The sequence below is a fragment of the Boleophthalmus pectinirostris genome, unplaced genomic scaffold, assembly GCF_026225935.1.
Source record: "Boleophthalmus pectinirostris isolate CB_2022bp ecotype Guang Dong unplaced genomic scaffold, ASM2622593v1 HiC_scaffold_9, whole genome shotgun sequence".
In the NCBI taxonomy this organism is placed as follows: Eukaryota; Metazoa; Chordata; class Actinopteri; order Gobiiformes; family Gobiidae; genus Boleophthalmus; species Boleophthalmus pectinirostris.
Genome location: NW_026571541.1, coordinates 32,850,072 through 32,872,677, shown reverse-complemented (window position 1 = coordinate 32,872,677; position 22,606 = coordinate 32,850,072). Strand labels below are relative to the sequence as shown.

The 22,606-nt window shown below is 41.4% G+C and overlaps 1 protein-coding gene across 1 annotated transcript in view; it reads right to left on the bottom strand.

The window, feature by feature from the left end:
• LOC110174043 (neurobeachin-like) overlaps window positions 1-22,606 on the bottom strand; it is a 783,761-nt gene that overhangs the window by 460,989 nt on the left and 300,166 nt on the right. The window contains exons 22-30 of the mRNA XM_055166710.1: window positions 22,091-22,283; window positions 16,239-16,986; window positions 14,644-14,819; window positions 12,271-12,476; window positions 10,517-10,673; window positions 8,388-8,571; window positions 7,103-7,168; window positions 6,407-6,573; window positions 3,555-3,738 (exon numbers count right to left, since the gene is read on the bottom strand). Coding sequence (XP_055022685.1) covers window positions 3,555-3,738; window positions 6,407-6,573; window positions 7,103-7,168; window positions 8,388-8,571; window positions 10,517-10,673; window positions 12,271-12,476; window positions 14,644-14,819; window positions 16,239-16,986; window positions 22,091-22,283 — 2,081 coding nt within the window. The remainder of the gene's footprint in view (window positions 1-3,554; window positions 3,739-6,406; window positions 6,574-7,102; window positions 7,169-8,387; window positions 8,572-10,516; window positions 10,674-12,270; window positions 12,477-14,643; window positions 14,820-16,238; window positions 16,987-22,090; window positions 22,284-22,606) is intronic.

Here is a 22,606-nt window from a genome sequence, read left to right as displayed (position 1 = left end):
TACTGCTACTACTACTGCAACTACTACTACTGCAACTACTACTACTACTACTACTACTACTACTACTACTACTACAACTACTACTACTGCAACTACTACAACTACTACTACTACTACTACTACTGCACTACTGCTACTACTACTACTACTACTACTGCAACTACTACAACTGCAACTACTACTACTGCTACTACTACAACTACTACTACTACTACAACTACAACTACTACAACTACAAACTACTACAACTGCAACTACTACAACTGCAACTACTACAACTGCAACTACTACAACTGCAACTACTACTACTGCAACTACTACTACTGCTACTGCTACTACTACTACTACAACTACAACTACTACAACTGCAACTACTACTACTGCAACTACTACTACTGCTACTGCTACTACTACTACTACTACTACTACTACTACAACTACTACAACTGCAACTACTACAACTGCAACTACTACTACTGCAACTACTACTACTGCAACTACTACTACTGCTACTACTACTACTACTACTACAACTACTACAACTACTACAACTACAACTACTACAACTGCAACTACTACTACTGCAACTACTACTGCAACTGCTACTACTACTACTACTACTACTACAACTACAACTACTACAACTACACAGATATTTTAGTACTGTACTCCTACTACTACAATAACTGCTACTACAACTAGTACCACAACTACTACTACTACAACTACCACAGCTACTACAACTGCAACTATTACTATAGCAACTACTACTACTACAGCAACTACTACTACTACTACAACTACAACTACTCAGATATTTTAGTACTGTACTCCTACTACTACCACAACTACTACTTACACTACTACAACTACTACTACCACAACTACTACTACAACTACTACAGCAACTACTATAACACAACTACTACTACTACTACTACAACTACAACTACTACTACTACAACTACTACAGCAACTACTATTACAGCAACTACTACTACTACTACTACAACACTACTACTACTACAACTACTACAACTACTACAGCAACTACTATTACAGCAACTACTACTACTACTACTACAACAACTACTACTACACTACTACTACTACAACTACTACAGACTACTACTACTACTACTACTACTACAACACTACTACAACTACTACAACTACTACAGCAACTACTATTACAGCAACTACTACTACTACTAACAACACAACTACTACAACTACTACAACTACTACACAACTACTATTACACAACTACTACTACTACTACTACAACTACTACTACTACAGCAACTACTATTACAGCAACTACTAACTACTACAACTACTACAACTACTACTACTACAACTACTACACACACTACTTTACAGCAACTACTACTACTACTACTACAACAACTACTACTACTACTACTGGCATTATTTCATGCATCATTATTGTGAATTATTTTTCACTTTTGAAAAAATAAAATAAAAATAAAATCAAGTATATTCAGGATTTAAAATATTTTGTAATAATTTCACGTCACGATATTATGTACAGTATGTATAGTTTTAGCCTAATATAAAAAAAAATCTCTCACGAATTTGTTCAAAAAGAGAAATCTGGGAAACCGCTCCAACTTCGATACCGATACCGGAGTCGATATATCGTCCATTCCATAATCACTGTATTGTTCGTTTCGTATATTTTTTTTATTCACGCGTAAACACAAGCACACACACCTTTTTCATTCTCATGCAAAACTAAACAAAAACAAATCACTCAAACCTTGAAATATGAAGAAACACGAGTAGCGTCAAACAATATAATAATAATAAAATGATAATAAATACACTTCTACTAATAAATAATCATCGTATTGTGATCTAAACTCAAATCTCATCCCGTCTTGATTCATATGCGCCAGGAAACCCTCACTATCTCATGTCACGTATTTGTAAATGAGTGCAGCTTGCGGACCACATCCTGTCCTCTGGTCTGCACGCGGCGTCTGCAGAAATCCCCCGCCCCGTTCTCCGGAGACGTTTATGAAGACGACAGCGGCCTCTCTTCTTCTATGGTCCCATTCTGTTTCGCGGGCTTTGGTGGATTGCCTGGATAATGCGCTCTGACACATGAAGACCAGAATAGAACAGTGACTTCCACCGGACCCAACGCACAACCCGCCCGACGCAACACAAGACACAAACACACGCACACACGGGTCATGGGTCCTGCCGTGAACTCAAATCTGATCTCGAGGTTTGAGAAATGAGCGGATATTTTGGAATCTTTTGTACATTTGTGATTTTGAAAGCCAAGAAAAGAAAGATTTATTAAGAGCTATTATTAAGAACTATTAATGCTCCTATATTACTCAAAATACTCTTATGTGCGTTGAGAATCTGGGTATTATTTGTTCATTTGTTTTTCAAAATAAAACCAAAAATAAGAAAGCGAAAAACAACTATTTTCTTTATTATTTGTCTCCAAAACCAAAATGAAAAAAAATGGATAAAGATGATTTTTTTCAGTCTTCGATTTTGTGTTTAAATGTGTAATGGGAAAAAAATGACTTTTGCGATGCATACAACCAGAACCAGGACTGAACTAGGTCTAAACTAGGTCTAAACTAGGTCTAAACCAGGTCTAAACCAGGTCTGAACCAGGACTGAACCAGGACTGAACCAGGACTGAACCAGGACTGAGTGTCAAGATGGGACTGAGACCAAACCAGACTGGGAGTGAGACCAAAACTGAGACCAAGACCAGACCAGGACTGAGACCGGTTTAGTCCTGGTTTAGACCTGGTTAGTCCTGGTTTAGTCCTGGCTTAGACCTGGTTTAGTCCTGGCTTAGACCTGGTTCAGTCCTGGTTCAGTCCTGGTTCAGTCCTGTTTTAGATCTGGTTCAGTCCTTGTTTTAGACCCGGTTCAGTCCTGGTTCAGTCCTGTTTTAGACCTGGTTCAGTCCTGTTTTAGTCCTTGTTTTAACCTGGTTCAGTCCTGTTTTAGACCTGGTTCAGTCCTGCTTCAGTCCTGTTTTAGACCTGCTTCAGTCCTTTTTGTTAGTTCACCTGGTTCAGTCCTTGTTTTAGACCCTGGTTCAGTCAGTCCTGGTTCAGTTTTCTTCAGTCCTGGTTCAGTCCTGGTTCAGTCCTTTGTTTTAGACAGTCCTGGTTCAGTCCTGGTTCAGTCCTGGTTCAGTCCTTGTTGGTTCAGTCCTGGTTCAGTCCTGGTTCAGTCCTTGTTTTAGACCCGGTTCAGTCCTGGTTCAGTCCTGGTTCAGTCCTAGTTCAGTCCTGTTTTAGACCTGGTTCAGTCCTATTTTAGACCTGGTTCAGTCCTGTTTTAGACCTGGTTCAGTCCTGCTTCAGTCCTGTTTTAGACCTGCTTCAGTCCTTGTTTTAGACCTGGTTCAGTCCTTGTTTTAGACCCGGTTCAGTCCTGGTTCAGTCCTTGTTTTAGACCCGGTTCAGTCCTGGTTCAGTCCTGGTTCAGTCCTGTTTTAGACCTGGTTTTAGACCTGATTCAGTCCTGGTTCAGTCCTACAGTATTACTTCGTGCATCTGGTCCACCTGAGTTGGCCGGTGACTTGACTTCTTGTCCGCTGGGCCCTGATTGGCCGGCGCTCCTGTCCGTCTCGGGGCGCGGCTCCAGGATGTCCCGGTACTTGGACACCATGAGGACAGAGAGGAAGTAGACCACAGCCAGGGCCAAGAACTGGGACTGTTTACTGTCGTCCTGCAGGAGAAGAACACACGAGGAAGAGGAAGAGATGAAGAAGAGCGGGAATTGGGAGATCTACATATTTTTAAAACTATGTACAAAGAAAATCAGCAACTGTTGCCCACCAATTTACCAAAAAATGGGCTGTGTCCGAGTGTCCACCGGAGTCTTGGGTGACCAGAGTTTCAAAACAAAAACTGGGACATTTCTGGTTTGTGGTGGTTGGTAATAATAAAACTGTGAAACAAGTGCATAACTAAGAAAAATTATTATGTGCTTGGGAATAATGTGAGTCAGTATAGTCACATTTTCTTTGTGTTTTTGGTCAATTTTAAGCAGCTTTTCTGTGTTTTATCTAAACAAATGACAGTTTATGCCTCTTTTTACTGTTGGCAGGGATCAGATTGGTCACAAATAGGGACACTTGGGACATTTCTTGTATAAAACTAGGACAAATCTGCTGAGACAGGGGACACAGGGCTCAAAACGGCACAATGTAACTTTAGGTTACATAATGCACAATGTACTTAAAGGTGCATTATGTAACTTTTATATACTTTTTACATGTAACATAGGCTTGTAAATCAGCTCTGATGCCTCTAGAATCATTATATAAAAGCGTTCTCAAGGCCCACGACAAGAAAAGTCCACCATACCACCACTGTCATATTCTTGCAAAACACAACATTTTAAGTTTTGAAAACCTGATGATTAATTAATTATTGCATTTATATAGCACCTTTCAAGACACCCAAAACACTTTACAGTTCATTATTCATTCACTCGCAGACGGACGGACGTGAGCCTGCCAATCTGCGCCATCAGCTCCTCCGACTACCAACACACACACCACTTTCACCTAGGCAAAGTGGGTGAAGTGTCTTGCCTAAGGACACAATGACAGTTTTTGCCACTGGTGTCCCACTGTGGCTCCTGATTTTCCCAGCGGTTTCCCATCCAAGAACTAACCAGGCCCGGCCCTGCTGAGCTTCTGAGATCTGACGGGATCAAGGCTTTGACAAGCTGATGTGACCACAAATTAAAAAATAATAATAATAATAATGTACGCAAATATTTCTCTGCTGCTCCTCCACTGAAACTGTTTGTTTCTCTGAGCTCTGAAACCGCCTCCCGAGCCGCTCAATCCACTGCGCGCGGCGAGTACAAACACAAGATGGCATTTGGAAACTCAGCCAAGCACAAACTACGGCATTTTCTCACGCCTGCTGAAACAATGACTCTTTTCAAACCAAACTTACGCCCATAATGTGCACTGATGAGTGTCTGGTGATGAGAGTGATGTTCTAGAGTGAATGAACTGAATGGTGATTTTGATAAAGTATATAAATGTGGCTGCTACAGATGATACATTAAAGGTTGTATAGAGGATTTTCCAAGGAACGAGAAATCCAGCGACTGTTTGTCCTTTTTCAAATGTTGCGCATGCGTGAAACCACCCCCCTCCCCTACAGCTCCTACGTAGAAACGCCTCCTCCCGCCTCCTCCTTACGCCAGAAACAGGTTTGTTTACAGCCGGTGCGCTGCACATGACTTGTAAACAACTAACTACAGTGTTGGTTAGGCAAGACGGAGAAGTGAGGAGCGGGGGGAGCGGGTGCGCGGACATTTCGTGCGCGGACGAGAAGTGAGGAGCAGGGAGAAGAGCGGAGCAGGGAGGAGGAGAGAGGAGAGAGGGAGGGGAGCGGTGCGCGGAGATTCCGTGCCCGGAGAAGTGAGGAGCAGGGGGAAGAGCGGAACGGGCAGCGGGGAGAGGAGCAGGAAAGGGGTGCAGAGAAGGTTGCGCGGAGATTCAGTGCGAATGAACTAGCTACAACACGCAGCAGCAAGCGGACTCTTTCTTTGCCTTGAAAATTACGTTTTCAAGACATAGGATATCGCTTTCGTGTCCTGAAAAACGTTTGACTAGCTCTTGGAAATAAAGTACGTTTTCATAATAAGCAGAAGTTTCCTGTCCAGGAGTAATTTGTGCGACCAGTGCGTCAGTCTTTAGACCCTGCGTCTGCTTCAGTTGCGCCATCGCTGGAATGAATCTTCAAGAATCACCTTAGTTTGGCTTTGCTGCTTTTCCCCTTGTCTTCTTCTTTCAGCGACCTCAAAAACGGACTTTCTTTTGCGGCGAACTGCTCCTGGATTCTTGTCTGCCATTGCAACAAACTTTGTGCCAACTGCGAGGAAGATATAGGTAAAAAAAAGCCGCTAAGAACTGTTGCGTTGGTGGAGTAAACAGCGTCTGTGCGTCTTGCGTCTGTGGACTGCGTGACAGACGTACGTAAACCACGTACCGGCGGCGCGCAGGCAAGTCAGTTACGCTAGAAACGTAGGGAGTTTGATTGACAGCCTGTCAGCTCACAGATAACGAGGCAGTGTCGTTATCTATTGGCAAATGTTTAGCCCCACCACGTCCAGAGTTGATGAATTTTTATTCTCTTTTTTTTGGTCATCATAATTACAAGGCTACTGCACCTCTATAATGCTATCATTGACAACTTGAAACAAAAAAAATCCTCCATACAACCTTTAAGTTAAAGGATGCACATACTCCTAAGTCAATACTCCTTTTTGATCCTTGTATGATACATAAATATTTTATGTTCATCTTACATGAATGAAAGAAATTTTTAAATATGAAAAATGAAATGAGCTGCACGTTGTAGAGACTCACCACGTCCCTGAAGACCACGGCCCGGAGACGGTTTACGTCCTCGTCCTGCAGGAGGCACTGTGGGTCCCGCAGAGGAGACGAGTGCCCAGGGAGAGCCTCTGAGGGAGACTGCAGACAAAATACAGAAAATACAAGCAGGAAGTCAGATTTTGTACTCAGAATATTAACTGTTCACTAGTTTTAGATTTAACTGTATTCTTGTACAGTTGCTTTTTCATTTGGTCATATTCAGAATATAGTTACTTTTCTAAAATCAAAGGACTATATGACAGTACTTCATCCTGCAGTTTTAGCTACGAACTGCATCGTATTAAAGGTGGATTGTGAAACTTTTCAGGTGAAGGGTCCGTCACCTGCTTGTTTCTATGGAGATGTCATTGCTCTGCCTGGAATGTTCCACAGTGTGACTTACATTTATTCAATTACAGGTGGTTTTATCGCTCAAACATACCTAGAAAAACAGGCATTCTGACTGTCAGCAGGGTTGCCCCTCCACAGATCTGACCTGTAACTTCATCCGGTTTGGTTTCCATGACGATAGACAGGTTTAATGCCATACTGTGAAACATTCCAGACAATGCAATAACGTCTCCATGGAAAGAAAGCGCCCTCTTGTGGTAAATGTATTTTTCTCGACCCTGGAGTTAGGACACACCTGGCTGGAGTTAGAAGAGTTTCCTGATGCATCCTGGGTACTAGGAGGCGGGGCTTGGTGGGGGCGGGGCCTGCAGTCCACGCACTTCCTCATCGCCACACAGCAAACTGTAACATAAAACAGTTGTCTTTTAAGGCAGTGTTTCCCAAACTTTTTTTCTGGGGACCCATAATTTAAAAGTCACCAAACCTTCGTGACCCAAATCAATCGACATTATTCGTCAGTCACAAAATAAAGGTGGATTTGACCATTACTGAACATTAAAGAGTACCGTATTTATTATTATTATTCTTCTGCAAAATATGTTTAAGTTTTACTCTAAGTACATTTTTAAATAGGTACTTTAATCCTTTTACTTAAGTAGATTTTTTTCATGTGATACTTTTACTTTTACTTGAGTAACTTTATGCCTTTGTATCTCTACTTTTACTTAAGTGACAAAATGGAGCACTTCATCCATCCTGAATCCGTGTGTCATTCGTTCATTCGTTTTTCAACATAAAACCAAAAATAAGAAAAAGAATAAACAACTGTTTTAGACCAGACCGGGACCAGACCGGGACCAGACCGGGACCAGACCGGGACTAGAGCGGGACTAGAGCGGGACCAGAGCGGGACTGAAACCAAGACCAGCAGTCCGAGCGGTTCCATCTCATCATCTGCGCGCTGGTTCCGTGCGGGGAAAGCGAGAAAGCTGTGGACTACAGGTCCGGACGGGCTGCTCCGGTCCTCCGCGCTCAAGAACCGCGGTTCCGAGGTGGTGCAAAGCATCCAAATGACGAAAACGAACCGAACTAAGAGCTTTTGGTTCAAATGGACCAGGTCCGGGACCACAACGGGACCACAGCGCTACTGAGACAGACCACACCGGGACCAGAACAAGCCTGAGACTGAGACAAGACCAGGACCAGACCGGGACCAGACCAGAGGCTCAGAGCCCACGGCAGGGCTGGAGTTCAAAGCTGAGGCTCGGACCCCGCAAAGGCTCGGAGTCAAAGCTCGGAGTCCACCCTGGTCCTGCTCTGGTCCCGGTCTGGTCTCGGACCTGGATCAGTCCTGGTTCAGTCCGTACGCGGTACAAAAGTCCGGCATCGCAGTCACAGAAGTCACGTAAACGGGAAACGGTCATTATCCGTTTTTTTCCATTCTTCATTTAAACACAAAATCAAAAACTGAAAAAGCGAATCGTTATCAGTTTTTTAATTTTTGGTTTTGGAGACAAATAATGAAGAAAACAGTTGTTTTTTTATTTTCTTATTTTTGGTTTTATATTGAAAAACAAATGAACGAATGATACACGGATTATCCTGGCATCCTGGTCCTCACCCAGCCTGAGGCACTGTCGCAGGAGCCCCCCAGGAGCCATGTTCTTCTCCGCCTCCATCTCGCTGAAGTTCAGAGAGCTGGAGAAGACGAGCACGTCCACCAGAACCAGGAGACGAGACAGCAGGGACAGAGCGGCGTGTGGGGACAGGCCCTGAGGAGGCTCCAGGCTCTGCTCTGATCCACACTGTGAGACAAGAGACGAACGAGACGACAAAAGACACGGGACAGATCAGAGGAGAATCACATTTACAGTCTGTTCATTTAAAGTAGTTTATAGCCCTGAACAGTGAACAGTGCGCAGAGAGGAGAGGCACTGTGCTGTGGTTGGAGGTGAAATCTAAAATACTGTGTCTCTTTTTGTTATTAAAGGCGACTCCTGATTATGGAAACTGTCAAAATATTTCAGAACATGTCACTCAATCGTACTTAGGCTTACTTCCTACGAATCTTAATACTAAGGATGTAACGATATCCAAATCTCTCGATACGATATTTCCACGATATGTATCTCACGGTACGATATTTATTGCGATACATTGTGGAGGCAAACAAAACTGTGAATATGCAGTTTTTTCTTCTTAAAATGCTCCTTGACAAGACCTTCGTTCTGTCATAATCCAAAGAATTGAGATTTAAAAGTGCTTAGAATAGTTATTTCTGCATGTAGTCTCCACTGAAACAGAGCAAAGGATCATGGTCTATGTAGTTCCCTTGTTTTTTTTTGTTATGTTGCTGCACTATAATCATTTATTTAAGCACAGAGACTTAATTCGATATATTGTGACAGTCCATCATATTATTGTGAAACTTCTGATGATAGAATATCACAATATTTTGATTATTGTTACATATAAATATATATTCATGTATACCTAATGTAGACAGCTGTTTTTATTTATTATTTTTTATTTGTATTATTAAGTATTAGATTTAGATTTGAATATATATGTAACTGTAATGGCTTTTTTCTTTTTACAGCATTGTTGTTTCCTCAAAGTGTTTGTTGATAAAGAAATTGCTAATAATAATAATTAATAATAATAATTAGGGGTGTAATGATATCCAAATCTCTCTGTACAATATTATCACAATATGCATCCCATGGTACGATATTTATTGTGCGATATTCTGAAGAGGCTAAGGACACGTTTTTGCTTTTAAAATACCTTGACAAGATTTTGGTGTGAATTATTTCTGTCATAATCCCAAGAATTCAAGTAAAAACATATTTCCTTCATGTTGTCTGCGCTGAAATGAATCATGGGATATGTAGTTCCCGATGTTTATTATCTGTTGCTACTATAAAATCATGCATTTAAGCAAAGAAACTTATAATTCGATATATTGTGACTGTCCATGATAGTGAGACTTTTGACGATACGATATCACAATATTTAGTTTTTTGTTACATCCCTAATTAATAATACTTGATTAAATGTACGAAACAAGCAAACACAATATGGAATCGTGTATTCTCTTCTTTCCAGAGTGACCACACAAGATTAAAAACTCAATTTTAACCCATGTTAAAATGTGAATGTATAATTTATGTTTATAAAATGACATGGGAACTACGGCCAGTTACGGTCTACAGGTGAATCACAAAAGTTTGAGGAAAAAACAAAACAAACAACATTCACACTTATTCACACACACCACATTCAAACTGGCACTAAAACAGGACTTAATCTGGACAAGAAATTAATCTGGACCAGACCAGGACAAAACCAGAAAAATAAGACACAAAACTGATCCAGTAAAGCTGCGGTCTCAAACAATTCTCATCCGATGAGCTAAATTTACAAAACAAAAATGCCAGAGAGCTGCTCATTTTAGTGTTTAAAAAAAAGAAATTGAGAGAATTATAAAAAAAAAGAGAGAGCGCAAGCCTTGAGGTACAGTTAGATGCCAATAAAACAAACAAATGTCTAATTATTAGTGCACAATTAACAAAATTTTAGTTATTCAGCACAGTGGTATGACTCAGAAATCCGTTGGCGAGCTACTTCGAAGAGAGTGAAGAGCTACAGTTTGGAGACCCCTGCAGTACAACATTTCTTATCTCGATGCAGCTGTTGTAGTAAAACCGAGCGTCCACTAGATGTCGCCATCGCAGCGCGCAGACTTACAGCGGCAGGAGCGGTGGCAGCGGACAGCAGCGGCAGGATCCCCCCGCAGCACGTGATCAGGTTGTCCGCCAGCTGACAGAGCACGTGCATGGTGTTGTGGACGAATATGAGGTTCTCGCTGCTGTTCACAAACTCCATCACCGATTTACACGAATGACTGCGGACGGGAAACAAAACCGACGTCATACACGCGTGCAATCGATCAATGTCAAACTATTTCAAGACAGGTTTTAAATGTTACAGGCTTTTCCAAATGAATTCTAATTATCCCAGCATATTCTGTTCTGACATTTTAAAGTTCAGACTGTCAAAATATTACTTTTCTAGTGACTTTTAATGTTTCCTATTAGAGAAACTTGCCTTTTCATTCATAAAAGTAGAATGCACTGTGCCCAAGGAAAGTAGATCCAAAAACTACAATTCTAACACTTTTTTTCTACATTAAGACCCAAACCATAACTTTTCATTGTCCTGAAATATTTACATCCTTACTCTGAGTGGGCCTGCATCTCCACAAACCCAGTGGTGGAATGTAACAAAGTATGTAGGTTAAGTACTGTACATTAATAAAAAAAAAAAAAATCTGTACTTTAATATTTTACATTTTAAGAGTGGATATGTTTTACTTTTACTTCCCTACATTTGAGAGCGGGTATCTGTACTTCCTACTTCATAACATTTCTGCTGAAAAATGTATTTTTAACATGATCAAAGTTTGCACAAACTAATATACTGTATTCAAATAAAAACAGTTAAAAAAACAAAAAAATCAACAATCAATTCAATATCTGGGTTTCACGTGACGTCACAGGGCTACGTTTGTCAGCACGCAAAATCAGATGGAGGCAGGAAGTGAACTGACTGGAGGAAAATGCCGATGTGTTGTGTAGTTTGCGGCTGTGCCAATCGTTCTAACCGAGAGAAGGAAAAGCGATTTTTTTAGAGAACCGAATATAGTCGTCCACAAAGGTCAGAAATGGGAAAAGCCGACAGAACGACGCCGTAAAAAGTGGATTACAAACCTGTCTGCGGTCGGGAGGAGCAGAATTCGCTCATGCTCGTGTCTGCAGTGAACACGTTCGACAAAGGTTTGTTACAAAGCTAAATTGTTTTTTGTGGTTTACCTAAACATAAACGAATCTTTAACGACTAACGGCTAACGACGTTTGTTGACATTAAATAGTTCAGATAGATTTTACTGCCGATACACTGCAGTTTTTCCCATAACGTCTATACGCATAAAATAAGAGAAACACTCACCCCGGCGAAGACCAAACGATAATCATCATTTAGGCGTTTTGCACCAAGGTTGAGGACCCATCCACTCACAAAAAAAGTGATATGTCTCCAAACTTTTGTACGTCTTCATCTGTTGTCTGGTGTAGAACGACGTCTGAAGAGCTAAATAGTTCGTGATATCCTCTGCCTCGATTATCGGCAAATCTTTTACTTCGGTTGAAAATTCTCTCATTTTCAATAAGATCAGGGTCACGCCCAATATATTTGTCGACTAACTCCTCGTACTTTTACCTTGTTACTGGCTCTAAATTCTTACAATAAGAACTCTTCTCCATATCTGTGTTCTCCAGAGTCATGTTTGTTTGTCGTGTTTGTCTTCACTTCCTGCCCTCCACCTGAAATTCGCGCGTCATCGTGATCACGTGACTGAAACCCTCCTATTGTTTTTACTGAACACAATTCAGCACAAATCTTTATCAAAAGCACTACAGTTGAAGTTCTGGTGTGTGTCCTACCTCCTCCAGGCGCACACGTCGCTCTCCAGAGCACACAGCAGGTCGGTGAGGAGCCTCTGGTGCAGCGGCGACCAGCTGAACTCTGGGATACGGAACATGGCGGTGCGAGGGCCCGGGCTGAACTCCTGCCTCTGCTCCTCTGTCACGGACGCTCCACGGAAACCCAAACTCTCCAACGGGCTGGGCTGGTGCTCAGGTAGAGTCTGCTGAAAACACGTAATTGGTAATAAAAAAAATAAAATGAATTCATAAATAAAAATAAATTTAAAAAATAAAAAAGGGAAGAAAGGGGCAAAAACACAAATACAAAAACACAGAAAATTACACTTTAAAGACTGTAGTAAAAAGATAAAGATAAGAAATGATAATGGTGAAAATATTAGTTAAAAGGTGCATTCACTTTTTGGTCATCTGCTTGTTTCTATGGAGATGTCATTGCTCTGCGTGGAATGTTCCGCAGTGTGACAATTAACAGCTCGATCTTACATTTTTTTTCAATTACAGGTGGTTTTATAGCTCAAAAATACCTAGAAAAAACATGGATTCTGGCTGTGAGCGGGGTCGCCTCTCCACAGATCTGACCTGTAACTTGGTCTGGTTTGGTCTCCGTGAAAATAGAAAGGTTTAATGCCATACTGTGAAACATTAAAAAGTAATAATAATATCTCCATGGAGAAAAGCATTTGACAGACCTTCCATCACAAAAGTTACACATTGCAGCTTTAACTAATGACTTAAAGTGTTTATTAAAAATGGGAAAAAAAAAGAAAAGAAAGGAAACTTAAAGTATAAATAGGCCTAAATATATAAATAAAAAGGGGGTCTAGCAGTGTGGTTATGCCGCACTACCACATTATTTTTTTGTTTTATGTATTTATTTATTTATTTATTTATTCATTCTTGTGTGTGAGAGTTTGGGGGGGAATGAGGGGACTGGGGGTGGTCAGCTTTGTTTTAGGTATTTTACATTTTGTCTTGTTTTCATGTTCTGTTTACATTCTATTGTGTTTAATAAAAAATAAAAAAAGACTTAAAATAAAAATGTACATTATAAAACAATGCTTTTCTCCATGGATATGATATAGCAGGGGATCGCAAATTGGGTGAAATTTCTGGTTTTAGTCCTGATTTTCGTCCTGGTTTTCGTTCTGGTTTTGTCCCAGTTTAGACCTGGTTTAGTCCTGGTTTAGTCCTGGTTTTCGTTCTGGTTTTGTCCCAGTTTAGACCTGGTTTAGTCCTGGTTTAGTCCTGGTTTTGTCCCAGTTTAGTAATGGTTTAGTCCTGGTTTAGTCTTGTTTAGTCCTGGTTTAGTTCTGGTTTAGTCCTTGTTTTTGTTCTGGTTTTGTCCCAGTTTAGACCTGGTTTAGTCCTGGTTTTGTCCCAGTTTAGTAATGGTTTAGTCCTGGTTTAGTCTTGGTTTAGTCCTGGTTTAGTTCTGGTTTAGTCCTGGTTTTCGTTCTGGTTTTGTCCCAGTTTAGACCTGGTTTAGTCCTGGTTTTCGTTCTGGTTTTGTCCCAGTTTAGACCTGGTTTAGTCCTGGTTTAGTCCTGGTTTAGTCCCAGTTTAGTCCTGGTTTAGTCCTGGTTTAGTCCTGGTTTAGTTCTGGTTTAGTCCTGGTTTTCGTTCTGGTTTTGTCCCAGTTTAGACCTGGTTTAGTCCTGGTTTTGTCCCAGTTTAGTAATGGTTTAGTCCTGGTTTAGTCTTGGTTTAGTCCTGGTTTAGTTCTGGTTTAGTCCTGGTTTTCGTTCTGGTTTTGTCCCAGTTTGGACCTGGTTTAGTCCTGGTTTTCGTTCTGGTTTTGTCCCAGTTTAGTCCTGGTTTTAGTCCTGGTTTTCATTCTGGTTTTGTCCCAGTTTAGACCTGGTTTAGTCCTGCTTTTCATTCTGGTTTTCATCCCGGTTTAGACCTGGTTTAAGTCCCGGTTTTAGTCCTGATTTTAGTCCTGGTTTTGACCTGGTTTTAGTCCTGTTTTTAGCTCAGAATATCTGTTTTTCTTGGTATTTTTGAGCTGTGAAACCACCTATAATTGAACAAATCTAAAGTAAAGCTGTTTAAAGTCACACGGTGGAACATTCCAGGCAGAGCAATGACATCTCCGTAGAAACAAGCAGGTGACGGACCCTCCACCAGAAAAGTTACACACTGCACCTTTAAAGACTTACAGCAGTTCGTGACTTTAACCTTATTTCCATGTTTTTAATTCTCAAGAAACAGCTACATTTCTAATAAATAGACCCAAAAAAATCAAATATAGTAATTATTATGTAACACTAATACAGATAATTATTTCTGTGTACATTAGAATTGCAAATTGGGGAAAACAAGTGTGAATATTTTCATTTTTGCACGCTCAGAGAAAGGCCTCGAGCGCACGAGTCCTCTGCAGCGGTACAAAGTTCTTGAGGCTGAGAGGGAAGGCTCACAGTAAAGCTCCAGTCCCAGCAGAGCGTTCTCACAGGGCTGCCCACAAAGCCCGCCCCAGACCGGACTAGTGGACCCGAGACCCGGATCCGCTCCAAACACAGGGATTAGCAGTAAAACCACGTCTCCTATTTAAAGATTTTACACAACTATTACACAAAATTGCCTCTTGTGAGCTTTAAGACAAGTTATAATGCTGTTATCTAATCAAAAACAGACCTGGAGTTGTGTTTTCTTTCATTCAGACATGTTTAAGTAATTCTTTAAAATTTGTCTGTCTGTCGTCAAAGCTCAAAATGCTCTGATCCACCTTGTGATGTCACGACTAGGGTTGGGTATCATTAAGAAGTTGCCAATACGATACATATCTCGATACAGAGCACTTTAGATTCAGTACCATATATTTCAAACCGATTTGTTACAGGACTGAACCAGGACTAAAACAGGATTAAACCAGGATTGAACTAGGACTGATCCCAGGACTAAACCAGGACTAAACCAGGACTAAACGTGGACTGAATGTGGACTGAACGTAGACTAAACCAGGTCTAAAACTAGGTCTGAACTAGGACTGAAGCAGGACTGAACCAGGACTAAACCAGGACTAAACCAAGACTAAACCAGGACTAAACCAGGACTAAACGTGGACTAAACGTGGACTAAACGTGGACTGAACCAGGACTAAACCAGGACTAAACCAGGACTAAACCAGGACTGAACCAGGTCTAAAACTAGGTCTGAACCAGGACTGAACCAGAAATGAACCAGTAACGAACCAGGACAGATCCCAGGACTGAACATGCCCTGAACTAGGACTAAACCGGTACTAAACCAGGTCTAAACTGGGACTAAACCAGGACTAATACGATTAAACAGGACTGAACCAGAACTAAAACAGGACCAAAACAAGACTAAGAGGATTAAACGAGGACTACACCAGGACTGAACGAGGACTAAACCAGGACTAAACCGGGACTAAACCAGGACTAAACCAGCACTGATCCCAGGACTAAAAGAGAATTAAACGAGGACTACACCAAGACTGAACGAGGACTAAACCAGGACTAAACCAGGACTAAACCGGGACTAAACCAGGACTAAACTGGGACTAAACCAGCACTGATCCCAGGACTAAAAGAGGATTAAACCGGGACTAAACAGAAGTAAAACAGGACCAAAACAGGACTAAAAGAGGATTAAACGAGGACTACACCAAGACTGAACGAGGACTAAACCAGGTCCAAACCAGGACTGAACCAGGACTAAACAGGATTAAAACCAGGATTAAAACCAGGTCTAAACCAGGACTAAACCAGGACTGAACCAGGACGTATTCTGATGATTTAAATATAGATTTACTTTAGCACAACTCAACAAATTTCCAAAACAAAATTAATGGAGCAGGATCTGCAGCTTTTAGAGAATCAAAACCAGCCAGGCGGCTCCGTGAACCGAGCCCACTGGTGCGTCCCTAAAACATATGTCCTCCTATAAAAACCTCCAGAAACCTTAAATCACATTTTCACAGACTTCATCTCATCACTCACCTGTTTCGCCGCCGTGTCCCCTCTTCACCTCCTCCTCGCTCTCCTCTCCCGCCCTCCCGTCCCCCCTCTCCCACGGGCTCCTCGCGCTCTCGGACCCGGCCTTGTTCCCGTTACCCCCGGTGTCCCCCAAAGAAGAAGTCGTCTGCAGGTCAAACTCATCCTTTTCCAGAATACTCGGCAAAGATCCCAGCGGAGATCGGACCTGAATCAAAGACGGCTGCGCGTTTTTGGACACCAACATCGCCTTGGAGGGAGTCAATATTTTGTCATCCACGTTCTTAAACATAAAATTCGTCGAAACGTGATCCTTGTCGTCTTCTAAAGTTATAAGCGGGGGTATGTTTTGATCGTCGGAATCTCTGGAAATCAGCGTGCTATTCCATTTCGTGTTTAGTTTTCCCAAATAAAGATGATCTAACAGAGCGTTGATTTCAACTCTCGTGGGTAAGTCTAAACTGCTGCTTTGTATTTCCGTTTGCTCTTCTTTATCGTCTTTAAGGTCCACCAACAGCTCCTGGACGACAACCTTAACCCCGCCCCCTACTTCCTGGATAGGTGGGAGATGCGGTTTTCCGTTGGCTAAAAAGCTAGTCCCGTTGTAGTCCGCGTTACGGAAGTTGTCCTTTAAGATGCAGCTCAGGCTAGAAGTTTGATTGGAGACCTTCCGCTTTTTGGCGTTGTCTCCTTCCCCGTCTTGGTGAACTTGGTACACTTTGTCCAGATACTCCTTGTGCGCCTCGTAGGTCACCTGTTCCAAGACAAAAAACACATTACTGGAGAGCGTAGACTGTAAATAAATAGACATAGTCAGGCCCGTCGACAGAAATTTGGGACCCGGGGCGAGAAGCTTCACGTGGGCCCCCTTCTCATATAAATTAATAGTAAGAGAGTCAAATTCTGGGCTCTGAAAATCCTTGGGCCCACGACAAATGACCTCTAGAAAGTGAACATGGACGTTTATTTTGAGCTCTGGCTGCAGTTCACTTTCTATTGAACAAAAAAAGATGCCCCTCTCTCTTTTATTGCTGCTGTCAGGCTCCTAATTCTTCTTAAAATGTTCTTATTAACCCACTGGAGGTACTGCTGGTTTTCAAATGGCATCATAAGATTCTATAGGCCTAAATTATTTAACACAGATGGGGGAAGCTAAAGTGAATTTAGTTGGAATGCAGATTTTGGTTGTAATACAGTGGTTCCTGATAGAAATTATCTTGTTAAACATTTGTGAATTTATCCATCCGCTTATCCGGGGCCGGGGCAGCAGTCCAAGCAGGGACTCCCAGACCTCCTTCCTTCAAGCTCCAATACCAGCCGAGAGACATAGTAAATGGTCACATTTTTTCTACAGCGCTTTTCCACCTTCAAGGCACTCCAAACGCTTTCCACACACATTTATACACCGGTGTAAACTAGGGCTGGGTATCATTAAGAAGTTGCCGATACGATACATACCTCGATACACAGGCCACGATACGATACATATCTCGATACAGTGAACTTTCGATTCGATATGATATATTTCAAATCGATTCGATACAGTTCAATAAAAAATAAAGTCTAAATCATGGCTGTGATACTAAAGTCTTTGTTAAACCACTTTTTGTGCAAAGTTCATATGAAACACAACCATTTCAATCATCAAAACAGTAAAAATGTCAAATGTGTCGCATAAATGAGTTTCCTTCCACTCCACAAGCCACAAAACTGTATAGCTGTAACAAAATAATTTCGTAAAACACGTAAAAATACTCTTGGTGATATATCGATACAGCAGCCCACGATATCGATACTGTATCATCACATTAAACGATACGATATATCGATATTTTTGCACACCGCTAGTGTACACAGACACCAGAGACCAGGTGAGTTAAGTGTCTTGCCCAAGTACACGACGATAGCATTCATCTGTGGGTCAGTGGATCTGACAGCTCAACCTATGATGTTTATGTCGAGAGCGGGATTCGAACCGCCAACCGTCAGATCATTGGACGAACGCTCTACCAACTGAGCTACTTCCGTCCCTCCAGCGTGTCCTGGGCCTCCTCCCGGTGGGACGTGTCCAGGAGTAGTGTTGGGAAGGTGACTTTTAAAATATATTCCCCTACAGATTACAGATTACATACCCCAAAATGTAGTTTGTAATGTAATCCATTAAATTACTTAAAGTGAGTAAGGTAATCTGAATACTTTGGATTACTTGATATTGTCTTGCTTTTTAAAACGACATGAATGTACCACCCACATCCTGAAAATTCATGTTTGTTCTCTTCAAATTGTCTGTTGAGCCCAAATCTCCATGAACAGACTTTTGTTTACTGTAGAGAAGCAAAGACGAGGATCTTAACGTAGATGTTTTGTTTTATCAGCTAAAAGAAAATAAAAAGTTCAGTTTTTCCTTAACCATATTAAAAATATTATTGATAAAGAAATGATTTTTATATGAGATCACTGCTGCTTTAAATTATGTCCAACCTACTGTTAGATGTCTTACTGTTTAGACCTGGTTTTACTCCTAGTTTAGTCCTGTTTAGTCCTGCTTTAGACCTGCTTTAGACCTGGTTTAGTTCTGGTTTAGTCCTGGTTTTAATCCTAGTTTAGTCCTGGTTTTGGTCCTGGTTTAGTCCTGGTTTTAGTCCAGGTTTAGTCCTGGTTTTAGTCCAGGTTTAGTCCTAGTCTTAGTCCTGGTTTTAGACCTGGTTTAGCCCAAAATGTGAAAACAGGAACATACCGCCGTGTAATCCATTAATTTCAACAAAGTAACTGTAATCCAATTACCAATTTCAATTAATTGAAACAGTAACTGTAACTGAATACAGTTACTCATAATTTGTACTCTGATTACGTAATTCCGGTACATGTAATCTGTTACTCCCCAACACTGTCCAGGAAGCATCCGGAACAGATGCTCTCCCATCAACTGGCTCTTCTCAACATGGAGGAGCAGCGACTCTACTCTGAGCTCCTCACCCTGTCTCTAAGGGAGCGCCCAGCCACCCTGCAGAGGAAACTCATTTCGGCCGCTTGTATCCGCGATCTCGTCCTTTTGGTCATTACTCAGAGCTCATAGGTGAGGGAAGGAACGTAGACTGAGCGGTAAATCGAGAGCTTCGCCTTTCGACTCCGCTCCCGCTTCACCACAACAATCCGACACAGCGACCGCATCACTGCCGACGCTGCACCGATCCGTCCTCCCTTAACTCGTGAACAAGACCCCGAGATACTTGAACTTAGAATGTGAGTTTATCTTTTTGGAGATTTCACGGCAAAGTACAATCGAATCAAAAGGAAAATCTGAAAATAACTAACAAGGAACAGTGTGATTGGTGTTGTAATCGGAAACACTTGAAATTGAAGAGACCACTGAAAACAAACGCGGACGTTTTTGACCAGAAACCTGCAAATTTACTTAAAACTAAAGTTGCCAAAACTGACGAGGAACATTGGATAAACACCGCATATGGAGTTTAGTAGTGAAAAACGTGGAATTTATGTCTAGTTCCTCTTTAAAACAAAATCACACAGCTCTCAGTGCAGAATAACAGCATTTTGAGCAACCATGGGATTTCTGTATCATACATATTGTGTTGAATAACTCATATTTGATTTAATTAAATGCCTATTATCACTGTAAATGCATAATCTTTGTGCACTGATAAATGGATAATAATTGTGTAAATGTTTTATAGGCATAAAACTGTGCTCCATCTAAAGCTCTTACTTTATTCTAAAATGAGTACCGTAGCTCTCTGGCATTTTCGTTTCGTACAGGGAGCTCACCGGCGAAAAAAGGTTGGAGATACCTGGTTTAGAGCTTAATTAATTGATTCTGTAGATCCTCTCTTATCTGTCCTTTTTACATGGAAGGAGGCATGTTTGCGTTGATGTGGAGAGCCGTGCATTTCACTAACGGGCTAATCCGCTTGTCAATAACGGCCATGTGAACTCAGGGAGATAAAACTGGGTCTAAACCGCACGTATAGAGACCCGGCATGTGACTTCACGGTCTTGCCCTGATCCACTTCCGGCGGTCCAGCGAGCCAGACCACCAATATTGTAAAGTTAGCATATTTTCGAGTCGTTCCTTTAATTTTCGCATGTCGGAAAAGTGTTGCGCACAGAGCTGCGATCAGAAAGAGAGAGAGATAAAGACACAGGTTCAGTTGTATCAGATCCCGGTTGAATCTGACAGACGAGACGAGTGGAGCTGCCGTCATTGTGCCAAATACCTGTAAATATTCAGGGGTCCCCATCTCTGAATTGTTGAACGATACAGACTCAAATGTGAAAAAACAAAAAAGACACAGACAGCCTAAACTGAATAGGCCCTATTCAATTGATTCAACTTATAAAATTAACTGCATTTAGCCTCGTGTGAGAAACGCTACAGTCGGACTCGATCCAAACTCGGTGCTTCTGCTCCGGGCTGAAGTTCTACATGCTGCTGTTTTATGAGTTCATGGTGATAAGTTGAGATGAGGACGGCCCGAGGTTTAACAGGGAACACAGATAATCGCAACTGGGACATCGGGAACATCGGGCTGACCCTGTCCGAGTCCATATAGGATGGTGCGTGGACCCCCCGTATTTCGCACACTGGCTGCCATAAATCGGGGAATTTATGACCCGACCACGTTACTAGAATGCTAGCTACCAAACAAAACTGTCAAAAACTGTCACATGGCTGCAGGGTCTCTAAAGGGAGACAGTGGGCCCATGTGAACTGGGTTAAATGCGCAAATGAAGCTCCTTTCCTTCTCACTGACCTGGATGTTTGTCAAAAACCCTGGGGCCCAGTCAAGCAGAAGTAAACATCAAGGCCAAAAATTCAAGTTAATGCATCTGATATAAAAATGTATTGAACAGATACATATGTACTCTAGTTTATGAAACTGTTTACCTTTTTTCTGTACCATTTTTGGTTCTAATGTATGATGTATGAAAAATGGAACAAAATGGATGTATTTCATCATATCTTGTGTTATTCAAACTGTTGATGAAGGTACACGATAAAAAAAAAAATGTATTTAAAATGATAAAAATTAGCTTGGAAGGACTCACATATTTTACAGAAATAGTTTCCTTTCATTTTGAAGTAATATTAAAGTATTCGGAAGAAAAAAGCGACAAATTATGTAAAATCCTGCACCTTTCTACTTGCTTGAACAATTTTCCCTCTGTTACTTTTCCCTCCGTTACCATGAACCTTTCTTAATAAAAAATCTCATTACTCAAAAAGTAAGACGTTTTTCAACCTAATCTTGTACCATATGGTAAAAAACTATATGAAGCAAATATTCAAACCAGTTTGTTAAGGATATGTAAGTGAGAACCAAGAGTTATCACTGTTTGTATTTATTGCCCAAAAAGTGCTGCATATTTCATTCCCTCCGTTACCGACATGAGTTTTTAAAATTTTTTGGTCAACAACTTGAAAGAATATCACAGGTTTAACTTTACCCTGTTGGAGTGTAACTCTTTCCTACATTCTGATACTTTACTTATTTCAATAGTCCCTCTAGTTTCTGAATAAGAGACATTTGAATGTAAAAAATCTGCCCCTGTTTCCCTCCGTTACCACATGACCGGACCCCCTGGTAACTTTTTTACTTGTGCGTTTTAAAAAGTTGTACTGGAGTTGAAAAACGGTGCACAATGAAAATCAAGGTTGCAGATAAAGGTATAGAAGCACCAGAGGCTTGCATATCGTAATAGGAACCAGTTACACCCGCAAGCGACAATCAACGGCCATGTCTCACTAAACCTGTTGTTTGGTCAGGTGAATCTGTCCCATATTTCGGCTAAATGTCCAAAGACACAGTAATAACAATATGGACTGGACCCAGACCAACCTTAGAGTGTGCTATGGAGAGCGTGTCCACCCACACCCTCCAGCCGCCCCACTCGTGCTTGATGGCGTGGTACAGCAGGACCCTGAAGATGCTGTAGACCATCTCCATCATCTTGTGCTCCTCTGAGGTCCTGGGCTGGAGGAAACCCAACGAGAACATCCAGTCCTGCCACACGGAGCACTGGAGGAGGCACCTAACAAACACAAAACACAAGATAAGGCAGTGTCCAGCTGCAATTTGACCAGAAGTGAAGAAGCTGCTTGGATGAGCTGTGAAACGTCTTCACTCTAAAACTTTTGTCCAGTTGATAGGATTTAATTTTTCTTTTGCTAGAGATTAAATTTTAGTTTTAGTTTTTTTTTTTTAGTTCAGGCACAAACATTAAAGCAGACCTATTCTTTAAACAGTGTTATAGTTGTTTCCCCCTCACAATTTACCCTGTCGAAGTTGCATTTGGAGTGATTCGTTCGAGCAATTTTCAATCGCTTATTTTCAAGACTGTATTGCAGATCACTC